The sequence below is a fragment of the Bos indicus genome, chromosome 1 (genome assembly GCF_029378745.1).
Source record: "Bos indicus isolate NIAB-ARS_2022 breed Sahiwal x Tharparkar chromosome 1, NIAB-ARS_B.indTharparkar_mat_pri_1.0, whole genome shotgun sequence".
Classification (NCBI taxonomy): Eukaryota; Metazoa; Chordata; class Mammalia; order Artiodactyla; family Bovidae; genus Bos; species Bos indicus.
The window spans coordinates 72036903-72063459 of NC_091760.1; the positions used below are offsets into that span (position 1 = coordinate 72036903).

General features: G+C 46.9%; 1 protein-coding gene across 13 annotated transcripts; it reads right to left on the reverse strand.

Annotated features, from left to right (window-relative positions):
- Positions 1 to 668: 668 nt before the first annotated feature.
- PIGZ (phosphatidylinositol glycan anchor biosynthesis class Z) lies at positions 669 to 25980 on the reverse strand. Of its 13 annotated transcripts, none has more exons than XM_070789299.1 (7): positions 25411 to 25980; positions 19058 to 19162; positions 13932 to 14088; positions 5867 to 6141; positions 5707 to 5790; positions 4875 to 5082; positions 669 to 2543 (listed from the first exon to the last, which is right to left on the reverse strand). In XM_070789299.1, exons 6-7 carry the CDS (start codon positions 4996 to 4998, stop codon positions 976 to 978), a joined length of 1692 nt encoding a protein of 563 aa, XP_070645400.1. In that variant the 5' UTR covers positions 4999 to 5082; positions 5707 to 5790; positions 5867 to 6141; positions 13932 to 14088; positions 19058 to 19162; positions 25411 to 25980; the 3' UTR covers positions 669 to 975. The 13 variants fall into 13 exon arrangements, with proteins under 13 accessions (XP_070645400.1, XP_070645394.1, XP_070645368.1 ...); XM_070789293.1 differs by having other exon boundaries at positions 13932 to 14213; XM_070789267.1 differs by having other exon boundaries at positions 5867 to 5997; positions 13932 to 14216.
- Positions 25981 to 26557: the final 577 nt, after the last annotated feature.

Consider the following 26557-nt stretch of genomic DNA (forward strand, 5'->3'; position numbering starts at 1 on the left):
GGACACAGGTTCAATCCTTGGTCATGGAACTAAGATCCCATATGCCTCAAAACAACTAAGCCCACATACCGCAACTACCAAGCCCATGCTCTGGAGCCCGTGAGCCACAACTAGAGTCCGTGCACTGCCACGAAGTTCCCACATGACGTGACAAAGATCCTGCATGCCACAGCTAAAACCCAGCACAGTCAAATAAATATTAGTGAGATGCAGAAATTTTCCACCTCTCTCAGGGACAGGAGTAGGAGAGTGGATAAAAGAAAAATTGCAGAACTACTTGTTTTGGTAATAACCAAGCATTGAGACAGATACCAAAGTGCCATTAAATACACCACACCCACTTCTATGCTTACAGAGTTTTGGGAAGGAACTTGTACTGTAGACCCAGGAACAACACAGTGTTAGCTTGCAGACACCTCAGAGACCATTGTGCAGGCTGGAAAACAGGCTGGGTTAGGGGAAGGGGCTTTCTTAGAGCATGTAGCCAATGTGTAGAAGACTGGGGACTCGAACTAGGCTTCCTGAATCTGAGCTACCTTCTTTTGAATATCAATACACTGCCTCCTTCCAGGTATCTAGGAGGCCAAAGGGTTGTCATGACAGCAAGAGGTAAGGCATCCTGGAAGCTTTCGGAGAAGTCATTCAGGAATGTCATTAGGAGATTGCTGTCTCCTTTCACAATCAGGTGCGATTTATTTGTTTAAAACATCACAGTGACTGGAAGGAATAGGGCAGGAATAGGCATTTGGCGTCACTGATTACATTAGGTTCTTTGGGGACCTTGGCATCAGGACCATGACTGATCAGATCTTTGGTTTTTGAGGGGAAGTGGATGTCAGTTTACCCAGGAGGTGGAACAGTCAAAGGCTGTGCACAGGAGAGGCAGTGGTGGGGATTCTGGAAGGGAAAGGAAAGGAAAAGAATCAGGCTCTGTCCCAGTCCAGCCAACACTTAGAGGTGGAAAGGGGCCCTCAGCTAGGGCTGAGTCTTGGGCAGTGGCTTCTGTGTCATATTGTCAGGCTTCTCCCCCAGCTCCAGGATATGAAGGCTGAGATGGTCTCTCCAAGCACTGCTCAGCAGGGAGGACAGGGCTGGTGGGTCTTCCAGGGTCAGGTGGGGAAAGATGAGTGTCTCACTCTTGAGTGGGAAGCGGCACTTCCTCACGGCTGGCCTGGTGGTACCAGGGGTCACCACAAACAGACGGCAGAGCCACGGTCCCCCAGCCGCTTGGCAGGCTGCGTGTCTGGTGAAGTTGTTCAGGGCTTGGCACAGGACCCAGTCCTCAGCCCCACCCATGTCCACCACGTCCACTGGCAAGCCCAAGCCTGGGAGGTGCAGGAGGTGCCGGGGGGGCATGTAGGTGTGGGTGAAGACGAGTGTGAAGTGGGTGGGTACGCGCAGGGGCTCAGGGGCATGAACCACCCGCTCCAGGTGCCCCAGGCCAGGCACAAGGCCCCCCTGGTGCAGACACCCGAAGAAGAGGGCACCCAGGACGTTGAAGAGGGCCAGAGTGCCCCTGCAGGGGGCTGGCTGGGTCTGCAGACTACAGAGCAGGACAAGGGGCACCAGGAGGGGAATCAGGAACCGAGCTTCCTGGTGGCTAAAGGCAGATAACAGGGCAAGGGGCACAAAGTAGAAGAGCAGGAGGAGAGACCTGGGGCTGGGCCGTGGGCTCCAGGCTTCCAGTGTCCTTGGGAAGCCCATCTGGGCAAAGGCCTGCAGGCCAGCCCGCAGCTGCTGCCATGCAGCCTGCAGGCTATGGGCGTGCAGCATCCCAAAGAGCAGGAAGCCGTTGACAGCCAGGTGAGTGAGCCTCGCATGTGTGCCATGCCTTGCCAGGTTCACCGGATCCAGGTTGTAGCGCAAGAAGTTGGCAGGTGTAAGGACAAGGGTGCTGGGTCTAGATGGACCAGAGAAGTACCAGCTGTCCACAGCCACAAACGCCACTGCAGTGAGGCTTGCCCCCGGGAGCAGAGTCAGGGCTTGCTGGGTCAGCGACTTGAAGCTGGGATCTGTGGCTCCGCAAGTGCCCCAGAGGAAGAGGGGGACCAGAGCAAAGGCCAGAAAGGTGGGCCGGTTGAAGAAGCCAGCCACCACAAGGCCCCCAAGAAGCCAGCCATGCCACCGCGGGCCTGGAGCGGGCTTCCTAGGTGTGCAGCTCCTGGCCGCCCTGGGGGACACCAGTACCAGCAGCCAGGCGAAGAGCAGTCCCTCGATGGCGTTGGAGAAGGTCCTTGTGTAGAAGACCAGGGTGACGTAGGACCCGGACAGCAGGAGCAGGGCATTCCAGCGCTCCGCCCCCCAGCCTGGAGCCAGGTGGTACACGGCCAGGTCCAGGGCAAAGGAGAGGGCGGTGAGGAGGAGTCGGGGCCCCACCAGCAGCAAGTAGCCACTCACCGCGCCCGGCCATGGCCCCCACTCTTCCCAGAGCCTGAGGAGCCAGAAGGCAGAGCCAGAGGTCAGCAGTGGGAAGACCGCCGTGCGGCAGGGGCTGCTGGGGTGAAACTCCCAGGGCCGGGCGGCCTCAACGCCTAGGACGTCCCCTGCAGAAAGAGGAGGAGGGGTAAGCCAGATCTCAGCTCAAGAACATGGTAGACCAAACCCCAGCACGGCCCCCAGGACTGTCGGTGCCCCACACAACCCTGGGGCTGTGAAGCTGACAGAGTCCACTCCTGAGAGTAGGTGATGTCGTAGGGGACCGCTGGCCCCAAGGCAGGGAGAGCACCCGGATGGGTGTGACAAAAGCCACAGGAACCCTTAAGACCAGAGTCATCTTCAGCTGGTGCTGAAGAGACAAGAACTAGCCCAGCCCACACCGTGTGATACCCTGAGCAGGGAGCCTGGGTGGGACTTCTGACTTACAGAACTGTGAGCTTCCAGGTCAGCAGTGGGAAGACCGTCATACGGCAGGGGCTGCTGGGATGGAACTCCAGGGTTAAGCTGCTAGGCCTGTGATGGTCTGCTGTGCAGCCCCGCGCCTAGGAAGCAAGGTAACACTGCACTCTGGACAGCGTGTGTGAGGAGGAGCAGGGGGAGGCTCCATTCCTCTTCTTGGCGCTCTAAGGTCTCCAGAGTCAAAAACGCATCTCTGTGATCATGATCGTCCTCCAGGACAGGCAGTGTGAGAGTGCGGAAGGGAGTGAGCAACTGTGCTTATGGTCTAAGGTTACTAGTTTTATCTAGGATTCCTAGTTTTTAAAACGAATACACCTGTAATTAAAATTACTTCCTGTGTGGGGCTAGTCTGTGACTCTGTACCCCACTGTCACAGAGCTTGGAGTGGGGATGAGGGAAAAACCTTAATTTCTGCATCTTAGCTCCAGGTCTCACAACATCTCCCACTTGATAACACTACGGGTTGTTTAAGGCTCTTTGCTTCTCCTCCTATTCGTCCAGCCTTTTGGCAGTTCTATGTCAGAAGGTGAAAGAGAAAAAATAAAGTCTCGGGTCAGATCATCTGGCTGCTTTTTGCTGGCTCAGGTTAAAATGGGGTGGAAAAGAAGACTGGACCTGGGCTTCCTTGGTGGCTCAGTGGTAAAGAATCTGCCTGTCAGTGCAGGAGACATGGGTTCAATCCCCAATCCAGGAAGATCCCACATGCTGTGGAGCAACTAAGCCTGCGGGCCACAACTATTGAGTCCATGTGTCACAACTACTGAAGCCCTCACACCAAAGAGTCTGTGTTTTGCAACAAGAGAAGCCACCTCAATGAGAAGCCCTCGCACCATAACTAAGAATATCCCCGCTCACCACAACTAGAGAAAAATGCCCGTGAAGCAGTGAAGACCCAGCAAGAAAAAATAAATATGGTTAAAAAACTAATAAGACTGGACTTTTCAACTTTAAAAACAAATCCACCTGTTGAGGTCTGTGGCAGAAAGGACTGATACCTCCTTAATATCCATTTCTTCCTTCATCCTTAGTCTCTTTAGCTGGGCATGTGGTCAGATATACAGACTATATTTTTTAGCATCCCTTTGTAGCTAGGTGTGGTCACATGACATATTCTGACCAATAAAATGAAAATGAGCAAAAAGTATGTGACTTTCAAAATATGCCCTTAAAGACAGTAGGAATGCCTATCTCTTTTCTGGTGGTGGGAAAGACCTGGTGTTTAACCTGATGGCTAGAGCTCAAGTAGACATCTTGAGCCATGAGGAAGAAAGCTTGTGACCACAGCATCTGAAAAGCCTCAAGATTTCTGGCAACTGTCTTAATGATGTGTCCTATTCCACCTAGAAGCCAAGTTCTAACAAGTGAGCAGTCTAGGTCTGAGCTCCCTCAGACATCACATGAACCTACAGAAACAAAGTTTCATTATTATGTCACAGCCCTGTATAGGCTTCCCCAACCACTGGGGAAGCCCAACTTTGAAATCCTTCCACTGAGAAGCCGCAAACAGCTTTTGTTCTGAAAACCTGTACTGTTGGTATAAGCAGGAAAACATCAAAGAGGCTGGCATTTCATTGGTAATATTTAGAAGGTCAGTGTCGCCCCTCAGGAAGGAGATGTGAAGTTCCTACTCTCAAATTCTTATGCCAGAGAGGCTTGTGGATTTACTGCTCATTTGCACAGACATTTTTCTCCCTCTGAACTAAATATCCAGGGGCTTCCCAGGTGGCACAGTTGGTAAAGAATTCGCTTGCAAATGCAGGAGACACAGGTTTGATGCCTGGGTTGGGAAGATTCCCTCAAGAAGGAAATGGCCACCCACTCTAGCACTCTTACCTGGGAAATTCCATGGACGGAGGAGCCTGGTGGGGGTTGCAAAGTCAGATACAATTGAACATTCACGCATGCTCTAAATAACCAACCAGCTCCTCGACCAGACTTTGCTGCACAAACTTATCTTAACCACACATGGGAAGCTTTACCTGCCATGACCTCTGGAGACTGGAAGAACTCATCTGGGTGCACGTAGCCTGTCTGTGGAAGGAGACACCACACCAGGCGGAGCAGGCCAAGGCTGCCCCACAGCACCCTGGCTTCCATCTCCATATCAAATTGCTGCAGGGACACTGGGCCAGAGTCTAGAATGACTTCAGCTGCTGCAGATGCTATTCTGGTTCCACAGCTCTACATCTGCCAAGGATAACATTTGTTAGTTATTGTAATGTAAATCACACGTTCAGTTGTCTGAACAAACTCAAAATGGGTCTACACACAATAAAAATCTTAATAATAATAGCTGCTGTTTACTAAGTGCCTGCTAAATCCAGGAACTTTACATGCATATCTCATTTAATCCTTTCCACAGTCTGAGAGGCTGCTGCTGCTGCTAAGTCACTTCAGTCGTGTCCGACTCTGCGCGACCCCACAGACGGCAGCCCACCAGGCTCCCCTGTCCCTGGGATTCTCCAGGCAAGAACACTGGAGTGGGTGGCCATTTCCTTCTCCAATGCATTAAAGTGAAAAGTGAAAGAAGTTGCTCAGCCGTGTCCAACTCTTCCTGACCCATGGACTCAGCCTACCAGGCTCCTCCGTCCATGGGATTTTCCAGGCAAGAGTGCTGGAGTGGGGTGCCAGTGCCTTCTCCAATAGTGAGATAGTGAGTCTTATTATTGCATTTTACATATGGGGAAACTGAGGCCTCTGTTGAGTAATCTGGTTACTTGCTAACCATATTTGTTAAGTGTCTAAATACAATATTTGCAAGTAGGATTAAAGTACCTTCCAAATCTGGGTCTCCAGCCCCATTCTACTCTCCAGCTCCTATTTACAAGCAAGCATGGCAGCCTGGTTCTTAGAGTTCTGAAAACTTAGGAACTTCAATGGATTCCACCCATTTCTCTGCAAAAAATGAACTACATTTGACTTCATTGACTCCAGTTTACTCCCTCCAAATTTCATACACCTTGGAACCCACCTTTTGGAAGGTGAAGGAAACAGTGCTTCCCAAATTTATATGTTGAAATTCTGATGTAATGATGTCAGGAAGTGGGGCCTTCAGAAGCTGCTTAGGTCATTAGGATGGAGCCCTCATGAAGATTAGTGGTCCTATGAGACACCAGGCATTTATAAAAGAGCTCTCTCACTCCTTCCACCACATAGTGAGGATATAGTGAGAAGTTGCTGACTGTGAACCGGGAAGAAGGCCCTCATTATGCCAGAACTGTAATCTCAGACTTCCAGCCTCCAGAACTGTGAGAAATAAGGTTATGTTGTTAATAAGCCGTAAGTGTAGGTTATGTTGTTTATAAGTCTGTGGTATCTTGTTAAACCAACCCAAATGGACTCTTTCTGATGGGGATTCTCACTCCCTTGACTCAAAGATCAGTGGGAATCTGAGTTGACTGCACGATGGACCTTTTCATCAACACCAGTGTATCATCACAGGTGAACAGAAAAAAAAGTCTGACAATGTGTTTGTTCATTCAGTTCAGTCGCTCTCTGAGGCCCCCATGGAATGCAGCATGCCAGGCTTCCCTGTCCATCACCAACTCCTAGAGCTTGCTCACACTTACGTCCAATGAATCGGTGATGCCATCCAACCATCTCATCTTCTGTCATCCCTTTCTCCTCCTGCCTTCAATCTTTCCCAGCATCAGGGTCTTTTCCAAGGAGTCTGTTCTTTGCATCAGGTGGCCAAAGTATTGGAGTTTCAGCTTCAGCATCAGTCCTTTCAATGAATATTCAGGACTGATTTCCTGCAGGATTGACTGGTTTTATCTCCTTGCAGTGCAAAGACTCTAAAGAGTCTTCTCCAACACCATAGTTCAAAAAGCATCAATTCTTCGGCACTCAGCTTTCTTTATGGTTCACCTCTCACATCCATACATGACTACTGGAAAAACCAGACCTTTAACTAGATGGACCTTTGTCGGCAAAGTAATGTCTCTGCTTTTTAATATGCTATCTAGTTTGGCCGTAGCTTTTCTTCCAAGGAGCAAGCATCTTTTAATTTTATGGCTGCAGTTACCATCTGCAGTGATTTTGGAGCCCAAAAAAATGAAGTCTCTCACTGTTTCCATTGTTTTCCCATCTATTTGCCATGAAGTGATGGGACTGGATGCCATGATCTTCCTTTTTTGAATGTTGAGTTTTAAGCCAGCTTTTTCACTCTCCTCTTTCACTTTCATCAAGAGGCTCCTTAGTTCTTCTTCACTTTCTGCCATAAGGGTGGTGTCATCTGCATATCTGAGGTTATTGATATTTCTCCCATCAATCTTGATTCCAGCTGTTTCATCCAGCCCGGCATTTCGCATGATGTACTTTGCATTTAAATAAGCGGGGTGACAATATACCACCTTGGCATACTCCTTTCCCAATTTGGAACCAGTCTGTTGTTCTATGTCCAGTTCTAACTGTTGCTTCTTGACCTGGATACAGATTTCTCAGGAGGCAGGTAAGGTGGTCTGTTTAAGAATTTACCATCTCTTTAAGAATTTTCCACAGTTTGTTGTGATCCACATAGTCAAAGGGTTTGACGTAGTCAATAAACAAGAAGTAGATGTTTTTCTGGAATTCTCTTGCTTTTTCAATGATTCAATGGACATTGGCAATTTGATCTCTGGTTCCTCTGCTTTTTCTAAATCCAGCTTGAATGTCTGGAAGTTCTTGGTTCATGTACTATTGAAGCCTGGCTTAGAGAATTTTGAGCATTTCTTTGCTAGCATGTGAGATGAGTGCAATTGTGCGGTAGTTTGAACATTCTTTGGCATTGCCTTTCTTTGGAATTGGAATGAAAACTGACCTTTTCCAGTCCTGTGGCCACTTCTGAGTTTTCCAAATTTGCTGGCATATTGAGTGCAGCACTGTCACAGCATCATCTTTCAGGATTTGAAATAGCTCCACTGGAATTCCGTCACCTCCACTAGCTTTGTTGTAGTGATGCTTCCTAAGGCCCACTTCACTTTGCATTCCAGGATGTCTAGCTCTAGTTGAGTGATCACACCATCGTGGTGGTTATCTGGGTCAGGAAGATCTTTTTTGTATTGTTCTTCTGTGTATTCTTGCCACCTCTTCTTAATATCTTCTGCTTCTGTTAGGTCCATACCATTTCTGTCCTTTATTGTGCCCATCTTTGCATGAAATGTTCCCTTGGTATCTCTAATTTTCTTGAAGAGACCGCTAGTTTTTCCCTTTCTATTGTTTTTAACTATTTCTTTGCATTGATCTCTGAAGAAGGCTTCCTTACCTCTCCTTGCTATTCTTTGGAACTCTGCATTCAAATGGGTGTATCTTTCCTTTTCTCCTTTGCCTTTAGCTTCTCTTCTTTTCTCAGCTATTTAAGGCCTCCTCAGACAACCATTTTGCCCTTTTGCATTTCTTTTTCTTGGGGATGGTCTTGATCACTGCCTCCTGTACAATGTCATGAACCTCTGTCCATAGTTCTTCAGACACTCTGTCTATCAGATCTAATTCCTTGAATCTATTTGTCACTTCCACTGTATAATCATAAGGGATTTGATTTAGGTCATACCTGAATGCTCTAGTGGTTTTCCCTACTTTCTTCAATTTAAGTCTGAATTTGGCAATAAGGAGTTCATGGTGTGAGCCACAGTCAGCTCCTGGTCTTGTTTTTGCTGACTGTATAGAGCTTCTCCATCTTTGGCTGCAAAGAATATAATCCATCTGATTTCGGTGTTGACCATCTGGTGATGTCCATGTATAGACTTTTCTCTTGTGTTGTTGGAAGAGGGTGTTTGTTATGACCAGTGCATTTTCTTGTCAAAACTCTATTAGTCTTTGCCCTGCTTCATTCCGTGTTCCAAGGCCAAATTTGCCTGTTTCTCCAGGTGTTTCTTGACTTCCTACTTTTGCATTCCAGTCCCCTATAATGAAAAGGACATCTTTTTTGGGTGTTAGTTCTAAAAGGTCTTGTAGGTTTTCATAGAACCATTCAACTTCAGCTTCTTCAGCGTTACTGGTTGGGGCATAGACTTGGATTACTGTGATATTGAATGGTTTGCCTTGGAAACGAACAGAGATCATTCTGTCATTTTTGAGATTGCATCCAAGTACTGCATTTCGGACTCCTTTGTTGACCATGATGGCCACTCTATTTCTTTTGAGGGATTCCTGCCCACAGTAGTAGATATAATGGTCATTTGAGTTAAATTCACCCATTCCAGTCCATTTCAGTTTGCTGATTCCTAGAATGTTGACATTCACTCTTGTCATTTCTTATTTGACCACTTCCAATTTGCCTTGATTCATGGACCTGACATTCCAGGTTCCTATGCAATATTGCTCTTTACAGCATTGGACCTTGCTTCTATCACCAGTCACATCCACAGCTGGCTATTGTTTTTGCTTTGGCTCCATCCCTTCATTCTTTCTGGAGTTATTTCTCCACTGATCTCCAGTAGCATATTGGGCACCTACTGACCTGGGGAGTTTCTCTTTCAGTATCCTATCATTTTGCCTTTTCATATTCTTTGCAGCCAAAGATGGAGAAGCTCTATACAGTCAGCAAAAACAAGACCAGGAGCTGACTGTGGCTCTGACCATGAACTCCTTATTGCCAAATTCAGACTTCAATTGAAGAAAGTAGGGAAAACCACTAGACCATTCAGGTATACCTAAATCAAATCCCTTATGATTATACAGTGGAAGTGAGAAATAGATTTAAGGGACGAGATCTGATAGATAAGAATGCCTGAAGAACTATGGAATGAGGTTCGTGACACTGTACAGGAGACAGGGATCAAGACCATTCCCATAGAAAAGAAATGCAAAAAAGCGAAATGGCTGTTTGGGGAGGCCTTACAAATAGCTGTGAAAAGAAGAGAAGCGAAAAGCAAAGGAGAAAAGGAAAGATATAAACATCTGAATGCAGAGTTCCAAAGAATAGCAAGAGATAAGAAAGAAAGATAAGATAAGAAAGAGATAAGAAGAGATAAGAAAGCCTTCCTCAGCGATCAATGCAAAGAAATAGAGGAAAACAACAGAATGGGAAAGACTAGGGATCTCTTCAAGAAAATCAGAGATACCAAAGGAACATTTCATGCAAAAATGAGCTCAATAAAGGACAGAAATGGTAACAGAAGCTCAATAAAGGACAGAAATGGTAACAGAAGCAGAAGATATTAAGAAGAGATGGCAAAAATACACAGAAGAACTGTACAAAAAAGATCTTCACGACCCAGATAATCATGATGGTGTGATCACTCACCTAGAGCCAGACATCCTGGAATGTGAAGTCAAGTGGGCCTTAGAAAGCATCACTACGAACACAGCTAGTGGAGGTGATGGAATTCCAGTTGAGCTATTCCAAATCCTGAAAGATGATGCTGTGAAAGTGCTGCACTCAGTATGCCAGCCAATTTGGAAAACTCAGCAGTGGCCACAGGACTGGAAAACATCAGTTTTCATTCTAATCCCAAAGAAAGGCAATACCAAAGAATGCTCAAACTACCGCACAATTGCACTCATCTCACACGCTAGTAAAGTAATGCTCAAAATTCTCCAAGCCAGGCTTCAGCAATATGTGAACCGTGAACTTTCTGATGTTCAAGCTGGTTTTAGAAAAGGCAGAGGAACCAGAGATCAAATTGCCAACATCCTCTGGCTCATTGAAAAAGCAAGAGAGTTCCAGAAAAACATCTATTTATGCTTTATTGACTATGCCAAAGCCTTTGACTGTGTGGATCACAATAAACTGTGGAAAATTCTGAAAGAGATGGGAATACCAGACCACCTGATCTGCCTCTTGAGAAATTTGTATGCAGGTCAGGAAGCAACAGTTAGAACTGGACATGGAACAACAGACTGGTTCCAAATAGGAAAAGGAGTTCGTCAAGGCTGTATATTGTCACCCTGTTTATTTAACTTATATGCAGAGTACATCATGAGAAACGCTGGACTGGAAGAAACACAAGCTGGAATCAAGATTGCCAGGAGAAATATCAATAACCTCAGATATGCAGATGACACCACCCTTATGGCAGAAAGTGAAGAGGAACTCAAAAGCCTCTTGATGAAAATGAAAGTGGAGAGTGAAAAAGTTGGCTTAAAGCTCAACATTCAGAAAACGAAGATCATGGCATCTGGTCCCATCACTTCATGGGAAATAGATGGGGAAACAGTGGAAACACTGTCAGACTTTATTTTTTGGGCTCCAAAATCACTACAGATGGTGACTGCAGCCATGAAATTAAAAGACGCTTATTCCCTGGAAGGAAAGTTATGACCAACCTAGATAGCATATTGAAAAGCAGAGACATTACTTTGCCAACAAAGGTTCGTCTAGTTAAGGCTATGGTTTTTCCTGTGGTCATGTATGGATGTGAGAGTTGGACTGTGAAGAAGGCTGAGCGCCAAAGAATTGATGCTTTTGAACTGTGGTGTTGGAGAAGACTCTTGAGAGTCCCTTGGACTGCACAGAGATCCAACCAGTCCATTCTGAAGGAGATCAGCCCTGGGATTTCTTTGGAAGGAATGATGCTAAAGCTGAACCTCCAGTACTTTGGCCACCTCATTCGAAGAGTTGACTCATTGGAAAAGACTCTGATGCTGGGAGGGATTGGGGGCAGGAGGAGAAGGGGACGACAGAGGATGAGATGGCTGGATGGCATCACTGACTCGATGGACGTGAGTCTCAGTGAATTCCGGGAGTTGGTGATGGACAGGGAGGCCTGGCGTGCTGCAATTCATGGGGTGGCAAAGAGTCAGACATGACTGAGCGACTGATCTGATCTGATCTGATCTGATGCAATATTGTTCTTTATAGCATCAGTCTTTACTTCCATCACCAGTCACATCCATAACTGGGCATTGTTTTCTCTTTGGCTTCATCTCTTCATTCTTTCTGGAATTATTTCTCCAGTTTGGAGAAATTATCTTCTCCAGTACCATACTGACACCTACCAACCTGGGGAGTTCATCTTTCAGCGTCCTATCTTTTTGCCTTTTCATACTGTTCATGGGGTTCTCAAGGTACGAATACTGAAGTGGTTTGCCATTCCATTCTCCAGTGGACCGCATTTGTGCAGAACTCTCCACCAGGACTGGTCTGTCTTGTGTGGCCCTACACGGCATGGCTCATAGTTTCACTGAGCTAGACAAGGCTGTGGTCCATGTGATCAGTTTGATTAGTTTTCTGTTATTGTGGTTTTCATTCTGTCTGCCCCCTGAAAGATAAGGATAAGAGGCTTATGGAAGCTTCCTGATGGGTGATACTGACTGGGGGAAACTGGGTTTTATTCTGATGGGCGGGGCCATGCTCAGTAAATCTTTAACCCAATTTCCTGTTGATGGGCAGGGCTCTGTTCCCCTCTTATTGTTTGACCTGAAACCAAACATGGTGGGGGTAATGAAGATGATGGTGACCTCCTTCAAAAGGTCCCTTGCATGCGCTGCAGCACTCAACGCCCCAACCCTGCAGCAGGCCACGGCCAACCCACGCCTCTGCCAGAGGCAGAGTGTACCATCACGGGTGAACAGAAAAACAGGTCTGACGAAAAACAGGTCTGTTTGTTACTCCTCCAGAAAAACATATGGTAACTGCTCCCTGGCTTCGATATTTTAAAGCTTGAACTTAAACAGCTATTGTTCACAGGTGTGATATCAAGTCACAACAGAGGAGACGAGACAAAGTGAAGCAACAGAACAGGAATCTGGCAGATGCCGACCAGGAGCCTCCTGATACTGAAACCTCACAGAGCTTAAAATATAAGTTTTGGGGCCTCAGCTTGAACTTTACAACTGAATGGTACAGACTATTTTTCCAGAGCCAGTGAATATCCTGACTTTTAGAGTTTTCAGATAGAAAAGAAAGAAAATAAAGTTTAGTCGCTCAGTCATGTCCGACTCTTTGTGACCCCGTGGACTGTAGCCTACCAGGCTCCTCTGTCCATGGGATTTTCCAGGCAAGAGTACTGGACTGGGGTGCCATTGCCTTCTCCAGTGGATCTTCCTGACCCAGGGATCGAACACGGGTCTCCCACATTTCAGGCAGATGCTTTACCATCTGAGCCACCAGGGAAGTCAGATATCTTTCAGATAGAAGATGAGGTCAAACTTAGTACTGGGATGTAAAGGTTTAATCAATATATATATATATATATTTTTCATTAACAGCCAGTATGATACTGCAGGACAGTGCAGGGACTTGCGGTGGAGACAGGGGTAGGGAAGAAGCACAATGTCCATCACAGAGGACAAACTTTGCAAGCCTGCAGGCCTGGCTAAGATCCCAACTCTGCCCTTAGGTAGCTTGTTGCCTTGGACAAGCTGCCTATATCCCTAACCTCAGACTCCTCATTGACAAAGTCAGATGATAATATTAAGCTCATAGAGTTGAGGGAGATTTGAGAGCTGATGCATGGTGGTCAGTGGTACAGAATCCACCTGCCAATGCAGGATATGCAAGAGATGCCAGTTCAATCCCTGGGTTGGGAAGATTTCCTTGGAGTAGGAAATGGCAACCCACTCCAGTATTCTTGCCTGGAAAATTCTATGGACAGAGGAGCCTGGCAGGCTACAGTCCGTAGGGCCGCAAAGAGTCAGACACAGCTGAGCATGCATGCACACACGCACGCATGGTGGGTACTTAGCATGCAGACTCCACGTGTGTAAGCGACCGATGGGAGACTGCTAGTACTATTTTCAGTTGAGGCACAAATAATAAAGCTGCTCCAGACACCTAGGTGTTAGTTCACAGTCTCCTTAGGAGCTTCTGAAGGTGAAGGGGCCTGGAAAGCCTGAAGAAAGAGGTAAAGTGAAGTGAAGTGAAAGTTGCTCAGTCATTTCCCACTCTTTGCAACCCCATGGACTATACGGTCCATGGAATTCTCCAGGCCAAAATACTGGAGTGCATTGCCATTCCCTTCTCCACGGGATCTTCCCAACCCAGGGATCGAACCCTGGTCTCTCACATTGCAGGAGGATTCTTTACCAGCTGAGCCACCAGGGAAGCCCTGAAGAAAGAGGTAGACCACTGCAGATTGGTAGGTGGCAGGTTTAAGAAGCAAAGAGAACCTACTTACCAGGCTTGTCTTGAGTGGCTGCAGGATAACAGACCTCCACACACCGCCTGCCAGAATCCTAAAGTTTACACAGAGGACTGAACTGGGCTCCGTTATATACACTGTCCAGACGGTCTCAGCACCACAGGACTATCAGAGTTCTGTTCTTGGGCAGTTTCTGGCGTGAGGAAGGCAAGCAGAACACACATTCCAAGGATGGGGAGGGGGTTAGGGGCCTCCAGTGGCCAGAGTCCAGCTCATGGGTCACGTGCTCTCCTCGGTCTCCTCCAGCACTTCTACTGACTACTAAAATAAACAGGATTTGCTTTAGTCCAATTGTCAAGATACATTTTGCATGGGTTTGGAGCTTTTCTCTAAGTAAAGAACTTTTACCGCATGATTAGATTAAAATACCAAATCCATTACGCTGACTGGGAGCACAGAAACCAGCCTGCCCTGCTCTGCTGTGAGTAGTTACAGAACAAGCCTGGGTCCCGAGTCTGTTCTGTTTTCCTTCTGCAGCGACAGGAAATTCATCCTGTTTGATGCTCACCATCTATTCCCCCTTCTGGATAATAGCACTTAGAATTCACATTCAGAACTTGCACTCCTCACCCTCTATCACCTATTTTCAGCTATGTGGCTTGGGATTTAATTCCATCCCCAGACCCAGGCATAGATCCTGAAAGGTTTAAGTCAAATAACATTTGCCATCCCACTGCCCACATTGATTGGTTCAGGGTGGAGCACATGACACACTGGTCTGATCAGAGGGACTCGGAAAAGTACTGGTAAAGATGAGTCATGGCCCTTCTCATCTCTGCCTGGCTTGGTGGGGTGAGGCTGCAGGGGTGGGAGGGATGTCATTCCTTTGCTGGTGAAAAGTGTGTCCTCTGCCCCTCCTGGGGCTGGGGAGCAGGTCTTGCACAGTGATTCCACTCTGACATTAAATTATATATTCACTGGCTGTCTGTCTGCTCAACTGGGAAAATCGTGCAGCCTTTGGTGTAGAGCACACCTCCCTGTGGGTTACATTTGGTACACGACCTTTAGGGTCGTGCTGGGACTTGCCTGAGTCTAATGATAGATCTAGAAGCAAAGGGAGTGGTGGGGGAGGGTCCTGAGGAGGAACAGCACTGTCTTGCAAAGCAGCTGCTTCAGGGAGGCCATTACAGTTTTCAATGCAGAGTTAATCCCCTCAGATGCATTAGTACTGGTCAAATAGTCTCATCAGAATTCAGGGACTCAACATCCCCATCTCTGTCAGGGTCTTCCAATTTGTTCTCATTCCAACAGTATCCCATCTCTTCCCAGTCAATGCCCTCCTTTTAACAGTAGATACCATTGAGACTGGGAATTTAATTTGCCTTGTAACTCAGCCACTCACTGGGTGAGATACTGGGTTTGTTTTTCAGCAAGTTTGGGGGTCATTTTATGAGGATCTTGAGCTGGGAATTTGAAGTCATGAGCTCATCCTTTTCTTTTCCCATTTTGTCCAGCAGTTAGGAACTACCAGGCACTCTCATTATACTATTTAGTTTAACTAAAATGTTTGAACATCACTCAAAACCTTGCCTGGAGTATCCAACAGCAATATTTTTCATGTTTCTAGTATCATCCCTCCATGGACTACCAGTACCCTCTTTACCATGTGAAAGAGTCATTAGTGCCTTGAACTCTAATCAGACTACAGATCCAGTTCCAGAAAATCCAGGATGTGTTCAGAGAATTCATCCTTAAGATTCTGTTCCTCTAGGGTAAATTTCCTGTTGGAAACTAAATCCCACATGCTGCAATTCAGAGTTCACATCCCAGTATCCAGTCCCATCACTTCATTGCAAATAGATGGGGAAACAATGGAAACAGTGACAGACTTTATTGTCTTGGGCCCCAACATCACTGTGGATGGTGACTGCAGCCATGAAATTAAAAGATGCTTGCTGTTTGAAAGAAAGGCTACAACAAACTTAGACAGCATATTAAAAAGCAGAGACATTACTTTACTGACAAAGCTCTGCATAGTCAAAGCTATGGCTTTTTTCCAGTAGTCATGTATGGATGTGAGAGTTGGACCATAAAGAAGGCTGAGCACCAAAGAATTGATGCTTTGAACTGTGGTGTCGGAGAAGACTCTTGTGAGTCCCTTGGACTGCAAGGAGATCAAACCAGTCAATCCTAAAGGAAATCAGTCCTGAATATTCATTGGAAGGTCTGATGCTGAAGGTGAAGCTCCAATACTTTGGCCACCTGATGTAAAGAACTGACTCATTTGAAAAGACCCTGATGCTGGGGAAAGATTGAAGGCAGGAGGAGAAGGGGACAACAGAGGATGAGATGGTTGGATGGCATCACTGACTCATTGGACATGAGTTTGAGCAACTCTGGGAGTTGGTGATGGACAAGGAAGCCTGGTATGCTGCAGTCCATGGGGGTCACAAAGAGTTGGACATGACTGAATGACTGAACTAAACTGAAAAGATCCCCTCTGCCACAACTAAGACCCAATGTAGCCAAATAAATAAATTAAAAAAAAATTCTACTCCTCCAGAACCACCTTCAGTACCAAAATCCAAAAGTCAAGGGTCAACCAGAGAAAGAGAATCAGTAGGAGACCAGTTTTAAGATTGATTGCAATGAATTGGCTTATGCGTTTGTGGGGCTGGCTAGGCAAGTCTGAAATCTGTAGGGCAGGCCATTAGGAAAGGCAGGCTGCAACTTCTGGGCAGAAGTTGAAGCTGCAGTCCACTGTGGAGAGTTTCTTCTTACTCAGGAAAACCTTGGTTCTGCTCTGAAAGCCTTTCAAATGATTGCATCAGGTCTATACAGATTATTATTGGAATAATCCCCCTTACTTGGGCTTCCCTAGTGACTCAGACGGTAAAGCGTTTGCCTGCAATGCGGGAGACCGGGGTTCGATTCCTGGGTTGGGAAGATCCCCTGGAGAAGGAAATGTCAATCCACTCCAGCACTCTTGCCTGAAAAATCCCATGGATGGAGGAGTCTGATAGGCTACAATTCATGGGGTCGCAAAGAGTCTGACACGGCTGAGCGACTTCACTTTCACTTTCACTTCACTTTCCCCCTTACTTAAAATCAACTGATTATGGGCTTTTATGCATCTACAAAATACCTTCACAGCAACACTTAGTATTTGATTGAATAACTGGGAACTCTAGCCTAGCCAAGTGGACACAAAAAAACTGACCATCACACTGTAAATAATTCAGTGTTTATAACTGTGTTTGAATTTTAGATTAATGGGGTAATTCTTTATGTAACTCATTGATAACTTGCTTTTTTTATTCAACATTTGATAACAGTATTCACCAGGTTGTTCTCTGAAGCTGCAGTTCCTTTCATTGTTATATGTATTCTACTGGTGAATATACTAAAGCTTACTTACCCTTCTACTGTTATTTACCAGCTAGGTTATTGCCAGGGGTTTACAAGCTTTTTCTTTTTTATTCTTAATAACACTCCTGTAAGATTCTTATTCAAGAGTTCTCTGAAGTACATACCTAGAATTGGAATCTCTGAGTCATAGGGTATGCATACTTTATCTTTAAAAATATTTCTCAGTTTTAATTTCTAATATGGTAAATAGCAATAGCTACACCTCACATAAAAAGCTCTTTGGGGGTCCTCAGTATATTTTAATACAATCATGATACTAAAATGTTTAAGATCAACTAGATGAGGGGCTAAATCTCCACTTTAAAAGAAAAAGTCAAATTTCATTATTATGAGAAAATAAGGAGGATAAATTTTATATTAAAATGAAGATGTTGTAGTTAAAGGAAGAAAGAATTCAGAAAAGAAATAATATTTTCAGTAAGATTAAGAAAAAATATAATGTTTTAGGCAAAAGATATATATGGGTATGCACACTTTTAGCTTCATCAAACAAGGCTGTTTCCCAAAGCAGATAGTGGAGAGCCCCTGTTTCATATGCTCGTTTATATTTTGTATTGTCTGATATTTGATTTTGTGAATCTTGTAGGTATTAGCATGTATTTCCCTGATTACTAACCTTTTCTTTTTTGGCTACACAGGATCTTATTTCCCTGACCAGGGATTGAGCATGTGCCCACTGCAGTGGGAAAGCAGAGTCCTCATCACCGGGCCACGAGGGAAGTCCTCAACACCTTTTCAAATGTTTGTGAAAGGGTGTTCCTTCTATGGAATTCCTTTTGAACCATTGGCTGTCTTCTTCTTACCATGTATAGGAATTCTTTATATATTTTTTATATTTATTGCATGACAAGTATCCTTTTCTGGTTGTGCTATGCCTAATATTGATTATCTGTGCCTTCGTTTTTTATCTCTTAATCATTTTCACCAGAATTTTGTCAATGTTATGAATACTTTTGAAAAATCAGCTTCTGGCTTGTTCATCTTTTTAAAATTAATTTTTTCTTATATTTAGTTTTATCTCCCTTTTACTTTTTGGGGTATTATTTTGATATGGACACTTAGCTCATTAATTTTGAGACTTTTGAGCTCATTCATTTTTGAGCTTATTTTCTTATGAGAAATATTTATGGTTATACATTTTCTCTGAATACTATATTAACTGCATCCCACATGTTTTGTTATATAATATTTTCATCAGCTTTTGATTCTAAATATTTTCTAATTCCATTGTAATTTCTTCTTCAACTAATGGTTTATGGTTGAAGCATTTGTGTTTTTGATTAAGATTTTATTTTTATTATTTTATAATATTTATTTATTTGGGTGCACTGGATCTTAGTTGCGGCATGTGGGATCTTTAGTTATGGTATGTGGGATCTAGTTCCATGACCAGGGATTGAACTTGGGCCCTCTGCATTGGGAGCACAGAGTCTTAGCCACTGGATCACCAGAGAATTCCCCAAACTGAACTCTGGCCACTTGGTATCAAAAGTGGCTGTAGGCAGCAGGCCTTCATGAAAGAGAATATTTATACGCTGAAAGAAAACAGTTACAGGTCGGTTAGGCAGGGGCTGTGTGGGCGCTGCTTGTGCCTTCCTGGGGCCAGGGACGTATTCTCCTGGGCTGTGGCTCTGAGAAGTACACCTTCCCCTTGTGCTTATCCCGAGACCACCCAGAGCTTCTTGGCCAATGACCAGCTCTGCCACACCAGGGAAACTCCATCCCACACTCACCTGCTTTTCCCCCTTGACCACGTGTCCCATCACTGTGCTTTCATCTGCTGTGTCTGTGTTGGAAGAGCTCTGGTCCCTAGGCTCCACCTTGCAATCTGGTCCACACTGTGGGGAAAGAGAACAGTCAAATTGTCCAGATGTATGCTGCCTTCCTTCCCCCAAGAACTAAAGCAAATAGATAAAAGAAAAAAGAAGAGAAAATAACTACCAGTCTATCTTCTTTGTCTAGGAAAAAAAAAAATCAAGAATGAGGACAAAACAAAGGTATTTTCAGGTAAACCAAAACTGAAAGACCTTCACAAGAAGATCCTAGGACATTTGAAAGGAGATATATATATACACAGAGAAGGCAATGGCACCCCACTCCAGTACTCTTGCCTGGAAAATCCCATGGATGGAGGAGCCAGGTAGGCTGCAGTCCATGGGGTCGCTAGAGTCGGACACGACTGAGCGACTTCACTTTCACTTTTCACTTTCATGCATTGGAGAAGGAAATGGCAACCCACTCCAGTGTTCTTGCCTGGAGAATCCCAGGGACAGAGGAGACTAGTGGGCTGCCGTCTATGGGGTCGCACAAAGTCGGACACAACTGAAGCGACTTAGCAGCAGCAGCAGCAGCATACATATATACACACATGTAGAAGTATACACAAATATATATCCGGCAGAAGGAAAAATGACTTCAGAGGAGAGATCTGAGATGGAAGTAGGAGTTGGGCCTTAGATAGGAGACATCCAGAAGGTGGAGTCGAGTGGAGGCCATCCTCCTGCTGCACTGCTTTCTTCTGGTGGTAAGGTCAAGGAGGCGGGTAAGTTTTCTCAATCAGCACTCCAGTTTCACTTACCAGCTTCGTTAGGGTGCTGACAGGGAGCAAAGATCTTTGGGTTATGAGGTCACAACCCCATTGCTGATTCCGAGGTCACAAGTAATACGTTGTGTTTCTTTTAAAAAAAATGATTTATTGGAGTATAGTTGATTTACAATGTTGTGTTTGCTCTGTGTCCTTGAACTTAATCATTGCAGGAGTGGCTTCCTGTGTCCCACCCTCCTGACAGGGGGACAAAGGTAGTAGCTCCAACAATGGGTCAGTTTTGCAGCTTCTAGGAGACGTTCCTGGAGGGTCAGCTTGAGCCTGCCCATCCAGCACCTCTGAAGTTTTCATAAGCAACTGTTTTCCTATATGAAACTCCTTGGGGATTAAAAAGTACATGATTGTTGGAGAACATCAACAAAAACTCTGACTCAAAACGGTGTAAACAATTTATCACGTCACATAACAAGACGAGCAGAGTTTGCTGCTGCCAAGGTTCCTTTGGGCTTCTCGGTGATCTTTGTGATTCTGCCTGTCTTGTTATGTAGACATCACCCTCACGCGGGCAGCAAGACGGCTGGTGCCCTTCCAGCCATCCCAGCTAAACAAGACAATGTGGAGAAGAGTCTGTGTTTTTTATGCATGTCTTTTTTTGTTGTTGCTTCTTTTGAAATAGTTTTATTGACATAAAACATGCATACAATTCATTTAATGTATATAGTTCTGTGATTTTAGTATATTTACAGATATGTGTAATCATTATCATCATCTTCAGAATATTTACCTCCAAGAAGAAACCTCATATCCCATTCCCCTGCTTACCACCCCAGCCCTAAGCCCCGACTAATCTATTTTCTGTCTCTATAGGTTTCCTGTTCTGGACTTTCATATGAATGGAGTCATATAGTATGTGGTCTTTGGTGGCTGGCTTCTCTCACTTAGAATGTTTCCAAGGTTCATCCATGTTGTAGCAGGTATCAGTACTGATTTCCTTTTTTATGCTGCTGCTGCTGCTAAGTTGCTTCAGTCGTGTCCAACTCTGTGCGACCCCATAGACGGCAGCCCACTAGGCTCCCCCGTCCCTGGGACTCTCCAGGCAAGAACACTGGAGTGGGTTGCCATTTCCTTCCCCAAATAGCCAAGTGCTATTCTATTCTATGGCTATGCCACATTTGTGTATCCATTCATCTGTTGATGACTATTTGAGTTGAACTTCTAGATATCGTGAATGCTGCTGCTATAAGCACTTGCCTAGAAGGTTCTGTGTGGAAACACAGTTTCATTTCCCGTGGCATATGTCTAGGAGTGGAACTGCTGGGTCACATGTTAACTTTGTGTTTAGTCATTTGACAGACAGCCAGGTTCTTTTCCAAGTGCTTCCCATCATCAGTATGGACTCTGAATTTCCCAAATCATGACCAACATTTGTTGCTATCTGGCTTTTTAAATTCTAGTCATCCTAGTGGATGTGAACTGGTATTTATTATGGTTTTGATTTGCATGTACATCTCTTTAAATCAAAGGAATCATTTCTAGATGTCCCCCACCTGACTTTTCACTAAGTCCCATTGGCCAGAAGGGTATCAGATACACCTTCCTAAACCAATCAGTGGCAAGGGAAATGGGATTTCCATTGAGGACCCATTTCCTGGTTTGAAGTTGGGGCACTTGGCTGCCACCTTTAAGGCACACAGACATCCAGAGAAGAGGGCTTTCCCTAACAACATCAGGTTCTATTAGAAGGAGGAAGTGAGACAGAGGATTGGCCGTGTAGCTACGTCATGTGTGTGGCTTCTATGACACCAGGCTCTGATTGATGGCTTTCCTTCTTTTCCTCTGACCATTTCTTCTTAGGCGCCTCTTCCTCTGTCCACTACTGTCCACGAAGTACTTCCTCCTCATCATCCACACTCTTTGGGGCATCTCATTTATTTTCATGATTTCCATTTCCTTTTGATGACTTCAGAAATTGTTTTTCCTGAGATTCAGATTTACTAATAATAAATTAAAAAAATAATAGAATTGCCATTTTAAGATACTTATGCTCCAGGCAGGGGCTTCCCTGGTAGCTCAGCTGGTAAAGAATCTGCAATGCAGGAGAGCCTGGTTCGATTCCTGGGTTTGGAAGATCCACTGGAGAAGGAATAGGCTACCCACTCCAGTATTCTGGGGCTTCCCTGGTGGTTCAGCTGTTAAAGAATCCACCTGCAATGTGGGAAACCTGGGTTTGATCTCTCAGTTGGGAAGATCCTCTGGAGAAGGGAACGGCTACCCACTCCAGTATTCTGACCTGGAGAATTACATGGACTATGGACTATTCCATGTAATTCTGGCATGGATTTTCATACTGTAAAACTGACAAAGAGTCAGACTGAGCAAATTTCATGCTCCGGGCACAGTACGTTATCTCATTTTACTCTCATCACAACCCTAAAATTCTATTCTTATCCCTATCTTACAGATGAAAGAATAGGTTTAGAGAGATTAAGTTTTTTTACTCAAAGCAACCAACTGAGTAGACTGATGCAAGTAGGAATTGGACCCAGTCTGACTCCAGAAATCTAATCCACTTCCTGTTAGGCTTCTGCACTTCCCTCAAACACAGGGCAGCCAAAAAGAACATATCATTTCCCAATGACTTGCCCTACCGCCCCCCCCCCCCCCCCCGCCCCACCCCCGTGTTCCCTGCAGCAGAGAGGAAACTAGTTTATCCAGGTATTGAGTCCAGAGACCCAAGGGTCATCTTCCATCTTAAAAACAAATCATTTTCTATGTGTGCATAATAAAATATTGAGAAGCAAGATGGTCTAAAGTAGACCACACTAATTTCTCTGCTTTTCCTCTCCCACCTGAACCCACACTCCTAACTGCACCCAGAGAGCGTGCGTGACTCTCCTGTATAAAACCTCTGAAGGGGGGTGGGGGGTCAGCCCCTCACCACCCTCAGGACCAAGCCCACATTGCTGATTATGACTTCCAAGGCTCTCCAAGGTCCTCAGCAATCTCTCCAGCCTCCACTCTCACCTCTTTGTGTACAGAGCTCGGTGCTCCAGAAACATGACCTTTTTCTGTAGTCTCCTCCTCTATTCTTTGCTCACATTGCTCCCTTTGCAGGATACCCTTAAAATATGGAGTTAAGACAAGCTTTGGCACTGAACCGACCTAGTTTCAAATTCTTGCTCTGTCATGGTGAAAGAGCACTTAGTCTCTCAACTCCAATGTATTATTTATCTGTAAAATGAGTATAACCCTACCTCAGAGCTGTCGTGAAGATGGATTAAACAAACTGTCTGGACCCCCTGAGAAGCTCTCCCTAGCCCATTTCTGCAACATCCTGGGGCAGGCCTTGCACTGTGCTGTCTCATTGCTTCTCTGTCCTGTCTGAGGTCCCCCCGATCTGGGATCCATTCGGATTCATCTCAGCCCCTTGAGTCCACCTGGATGGGACCACTGCACGGCTAGGGTCAAGGATACAGGGTCAAGGATAGATCTCCCCTGGAGCGGATGGCAACATCGCAGGGCATTGAACTTAACAAGTGTGGGAGTTCTTTAGGAGACAATCGCTGCTCGTCCAGCGGCTGGCTCCCGGGGCTGAGACCACGCTGGAGGAGGGCAACAGCACCAGGGGGCGGAGCCAACAGCATGGGGCGTGGCAACTACCCACCTAAACCCCATCAGTATGCAAGCCTGTTTATGCTAGTAAGCACCCTGAGCTGCCCAGCGGGGTTCCAAATCCTGCAAATCCCACAGCCCGCCCGTGTCTCTGCGAGGACAGGGAACAAGAGGGTTTGGAATAAAGGCCAGGGCCGCAGAGATTCGACTGCAGAGCAGGGAGCGGGTCCTGATATCCATAGTCAGGGGTAGCCAGCGCGCGTGTGCACGGGGTGGGGGGGCGGGGGGAGGCGGGGGGATGTCTGAGTGCAGGGAGAGACCATTTTAGTGGCAGGGGTACAAAGAAGCAGAAACCACTGCGCCGGGCGCGGGGTGGGTAGGGGTGAGTGGGAAGGTGGCTGGGGAAGAGAGCACCACAGGGAGGCTAGAGCACAGGACGGTTGGGCAGAGAGACTCGTCTTTCTCGCTGAGACCAGAGGCCTGGGGCTGGATCTCGGTGCCCTACCTTTCAGTATGCGCAGAATCTTGCTCTGGGGACGCAGCTGTGAAGGAGCATGGCCCAGAATGGCAGCCATCGCATGTTATCTTCCAACTTAAACTTCTTCCTGACAAAACTGCCAGATTGTTGCTTACAGGAAAGGGCAGCAAGCTGAAGGTTCAGCCCTCTCCGGATCCGGATCCGTATCCGGATCCCGTATTAGGAGCAGGTTTTAAAGACTGTGTGGAAGGAAATGTTGGAGAAGGGGGCCCCTGCTCAACAGACAAATAAGAGTCTTCTCTGGCTCAAAATAGGGCAAGGTCTTGTTCCAAACTCCAGTGTCCATCCCAGGTTCAGAGAGTGAGGGTGGCTTTCCTGAGTCCATTTTCCTGTTTGGTGCTGCATTTCATCCTCACCTGGACCCAGAGAGCCCCAGTAACCCCTGCAGAGCGCTCTTTCCTGGGAGCATGCCAGTCTGACCCTGGTGCCTTCTTCTCTGGCTGCCCACATGGCCCCACATTTAGCCTTTGTTTAACAGAGAAGGCAGCACGCAGGATTAAACACACATAAGAGAGAGTAGATGAGAGGAAGGTAGTTCTACCAACTTATAACATCATGTAACCATCCCTGACCTTGCAGTTCCCACCTGCAAAATGAGAACTTGGCTCTGTAGCAGGGAGTTTTCAGGTGTTCATTCAACAGGGGTTCTCAGTTTTCTTAGGGGAAGGTGTCTGGGAAGAAGGTCTGGTGAGGGATGTCCTCCTTAAGGAAAACTGTCCTTGTCTATTGTGCGGCCCACGCAGAGGCCTGACAGCCACTCACCAGAGTGCCGCAGGATCTCCTGCAGCAGGGCTCTTGTCTGTGTTCCCATGTGACTCCTGGTCAGGGAGGCCATCCCCTCACCCTTGGAAAGGATAGGCCTGGCCCAAAGTGCACCCCATGAGACCAGAAATAGTTATTCTTCTCTGGCAAATGAAGACCTATCTGTGTAGCATTTTACACTGCCTTTTGATTTCATCTTCACAGGGACCCTGGGAGGTAGCATTATATCCCCATTTTATAGATGGGGAAAGTGAGGCTCAGTAAAGTTACAGAACCCCCCAGCAGCAGAGTAGTAGGAAAGGATTTAAGTCTAGGCCTCTATCTGGGTTCAGAGCTAGTGCTCCATAGTGGAGGATATCCCCCGGCTCCCTTCCCCTTCCTGAGAAAACCTCATGGCCTAGAGGCTGGGGCAGGTCAGTGCTCAGAGCCAGTGGATCCCAGTTTGAAGAAATTTGCCCCTAAAACCGTGGAGGCCGTAGCTCCTTAGCCGGCCTCCCGAGTCCCCTAGCTTCTGCTGGTCTCGAGGCAGCTAGCAAAGATAGAAATGGAAACAATCACCTTCCTCCCTGACCTTCCCTCCTTCTTCTTTGATCCCCATCAACTCTTCCAGAGCCGCTCGGGCGACTCACCGAGCGCGCGCTGCTCCCGGCTGCACCTGCCCAGCTGGCGGCCTCCGGCCCGGCCCGCGAGAGCCCCACGGGTAGGGGGTGGGTCGGGAGCCGCCCGGACTAAAGGGCTGGAGCCGGCGGTGTGTCCTCAGCGAAGCGGCCTCTTGGTCTGGTCCGGGGAACTAGGCAAACCAGGCAGTGCGCCAGGCGGGGCGGAGGTGTGGTGGAGGGGGCTGGAGACCCGCACACCCAGGGCGGAGTAGCCCCAGGGCTGGGGGAGGGTCCCCGGTGGCCCTTGGGTCACGGCACTTGGGCAGTGGCTGGTCTCCCCCTCCCCGCTTTTCAGCTCATCCCCTTAGCAGTCCCCTCCTTGGCGACGCCTGGAGATCCGCCTATTTAGCAACAGGGACAATTAAGCAGAACAGTTTTAGGCCATGCTTCTTTGTCATTCCAAAGGGCGATCTCTGAGTTCTCTGTGGGTGGGGCTTGCTACTGCTCAGACGACCCGCTCCACCAGCAGAGCAGGTCGGGGAAAGACTGGCGCAGCGGCGAGGCTCCGCCAGCCGGGTTGGGCAGCGGCGCAGGAGACGCAGGGTGAATTTCACCCAGACGCAGCTTCTTGGCAGCCACTGCCGCGGCGTCCTGCACCCTGAAAACAGGCCAGGGGCGGGTGCCGCTTCCGCCCTCTACATTCCGCAGGTGGGGGACAGGTCACTGGCCCAGGGCTGCCCGACAGCCAGGGCCGGAGGAGGTCACTGTGTGCCCTGGAGCTCAGGCTCCCTTCCCCCAAGGTGAGACCCGCCGGGCCTGCCGCTCTCGGTCCCTCCGCGGGGTGAGCGACCCCAACTTATGGGCTCCAGGACTGAGCTCAGTGAGCCACTGGGCACCTTGTCACCTCCGGGGTCCCTCTGCGTCCCTGCCCACGCCCGGGGCTGTGGACGGAGCGCGGTCGCTGGTAACTACTGCCCCCTAGCGGGAGAGTGTTGCATGAAGCCTCTTGAGAGGCTGTTATGGCTTGGAGGAGAGACGCCCACCCTCTGTGCCCAGTCAAAGGTTTTTTGGAAGGTCTTGAGCAGAATCCTTTCACCTGTATTCCCTTTCATGCTTCGAAGCAGCCATCACATTAAAAACAACAACAACAACAACAACAACAAACCCTACCTACTTT

What these genes read in the sequence shown, in the direction of transcription:
- PIGZ (XM_070789323.1), bottom strand. Translation starts at nt 4,998, where the DNA reads ATGGAGATGGAAGCCAGGGTGCTGTGGGGCAGCCTTGGCCTGCTCCGC. An exon ending in GTCTCCAGAGGTCATGGCAG is followed by an intron (nt 2,544 to 4,874) that starts GTAAAGCTTCCC and finishes CTCTTTCTGCAG; the next exon opens with GGGACGTCCTAGGCGTTGAG.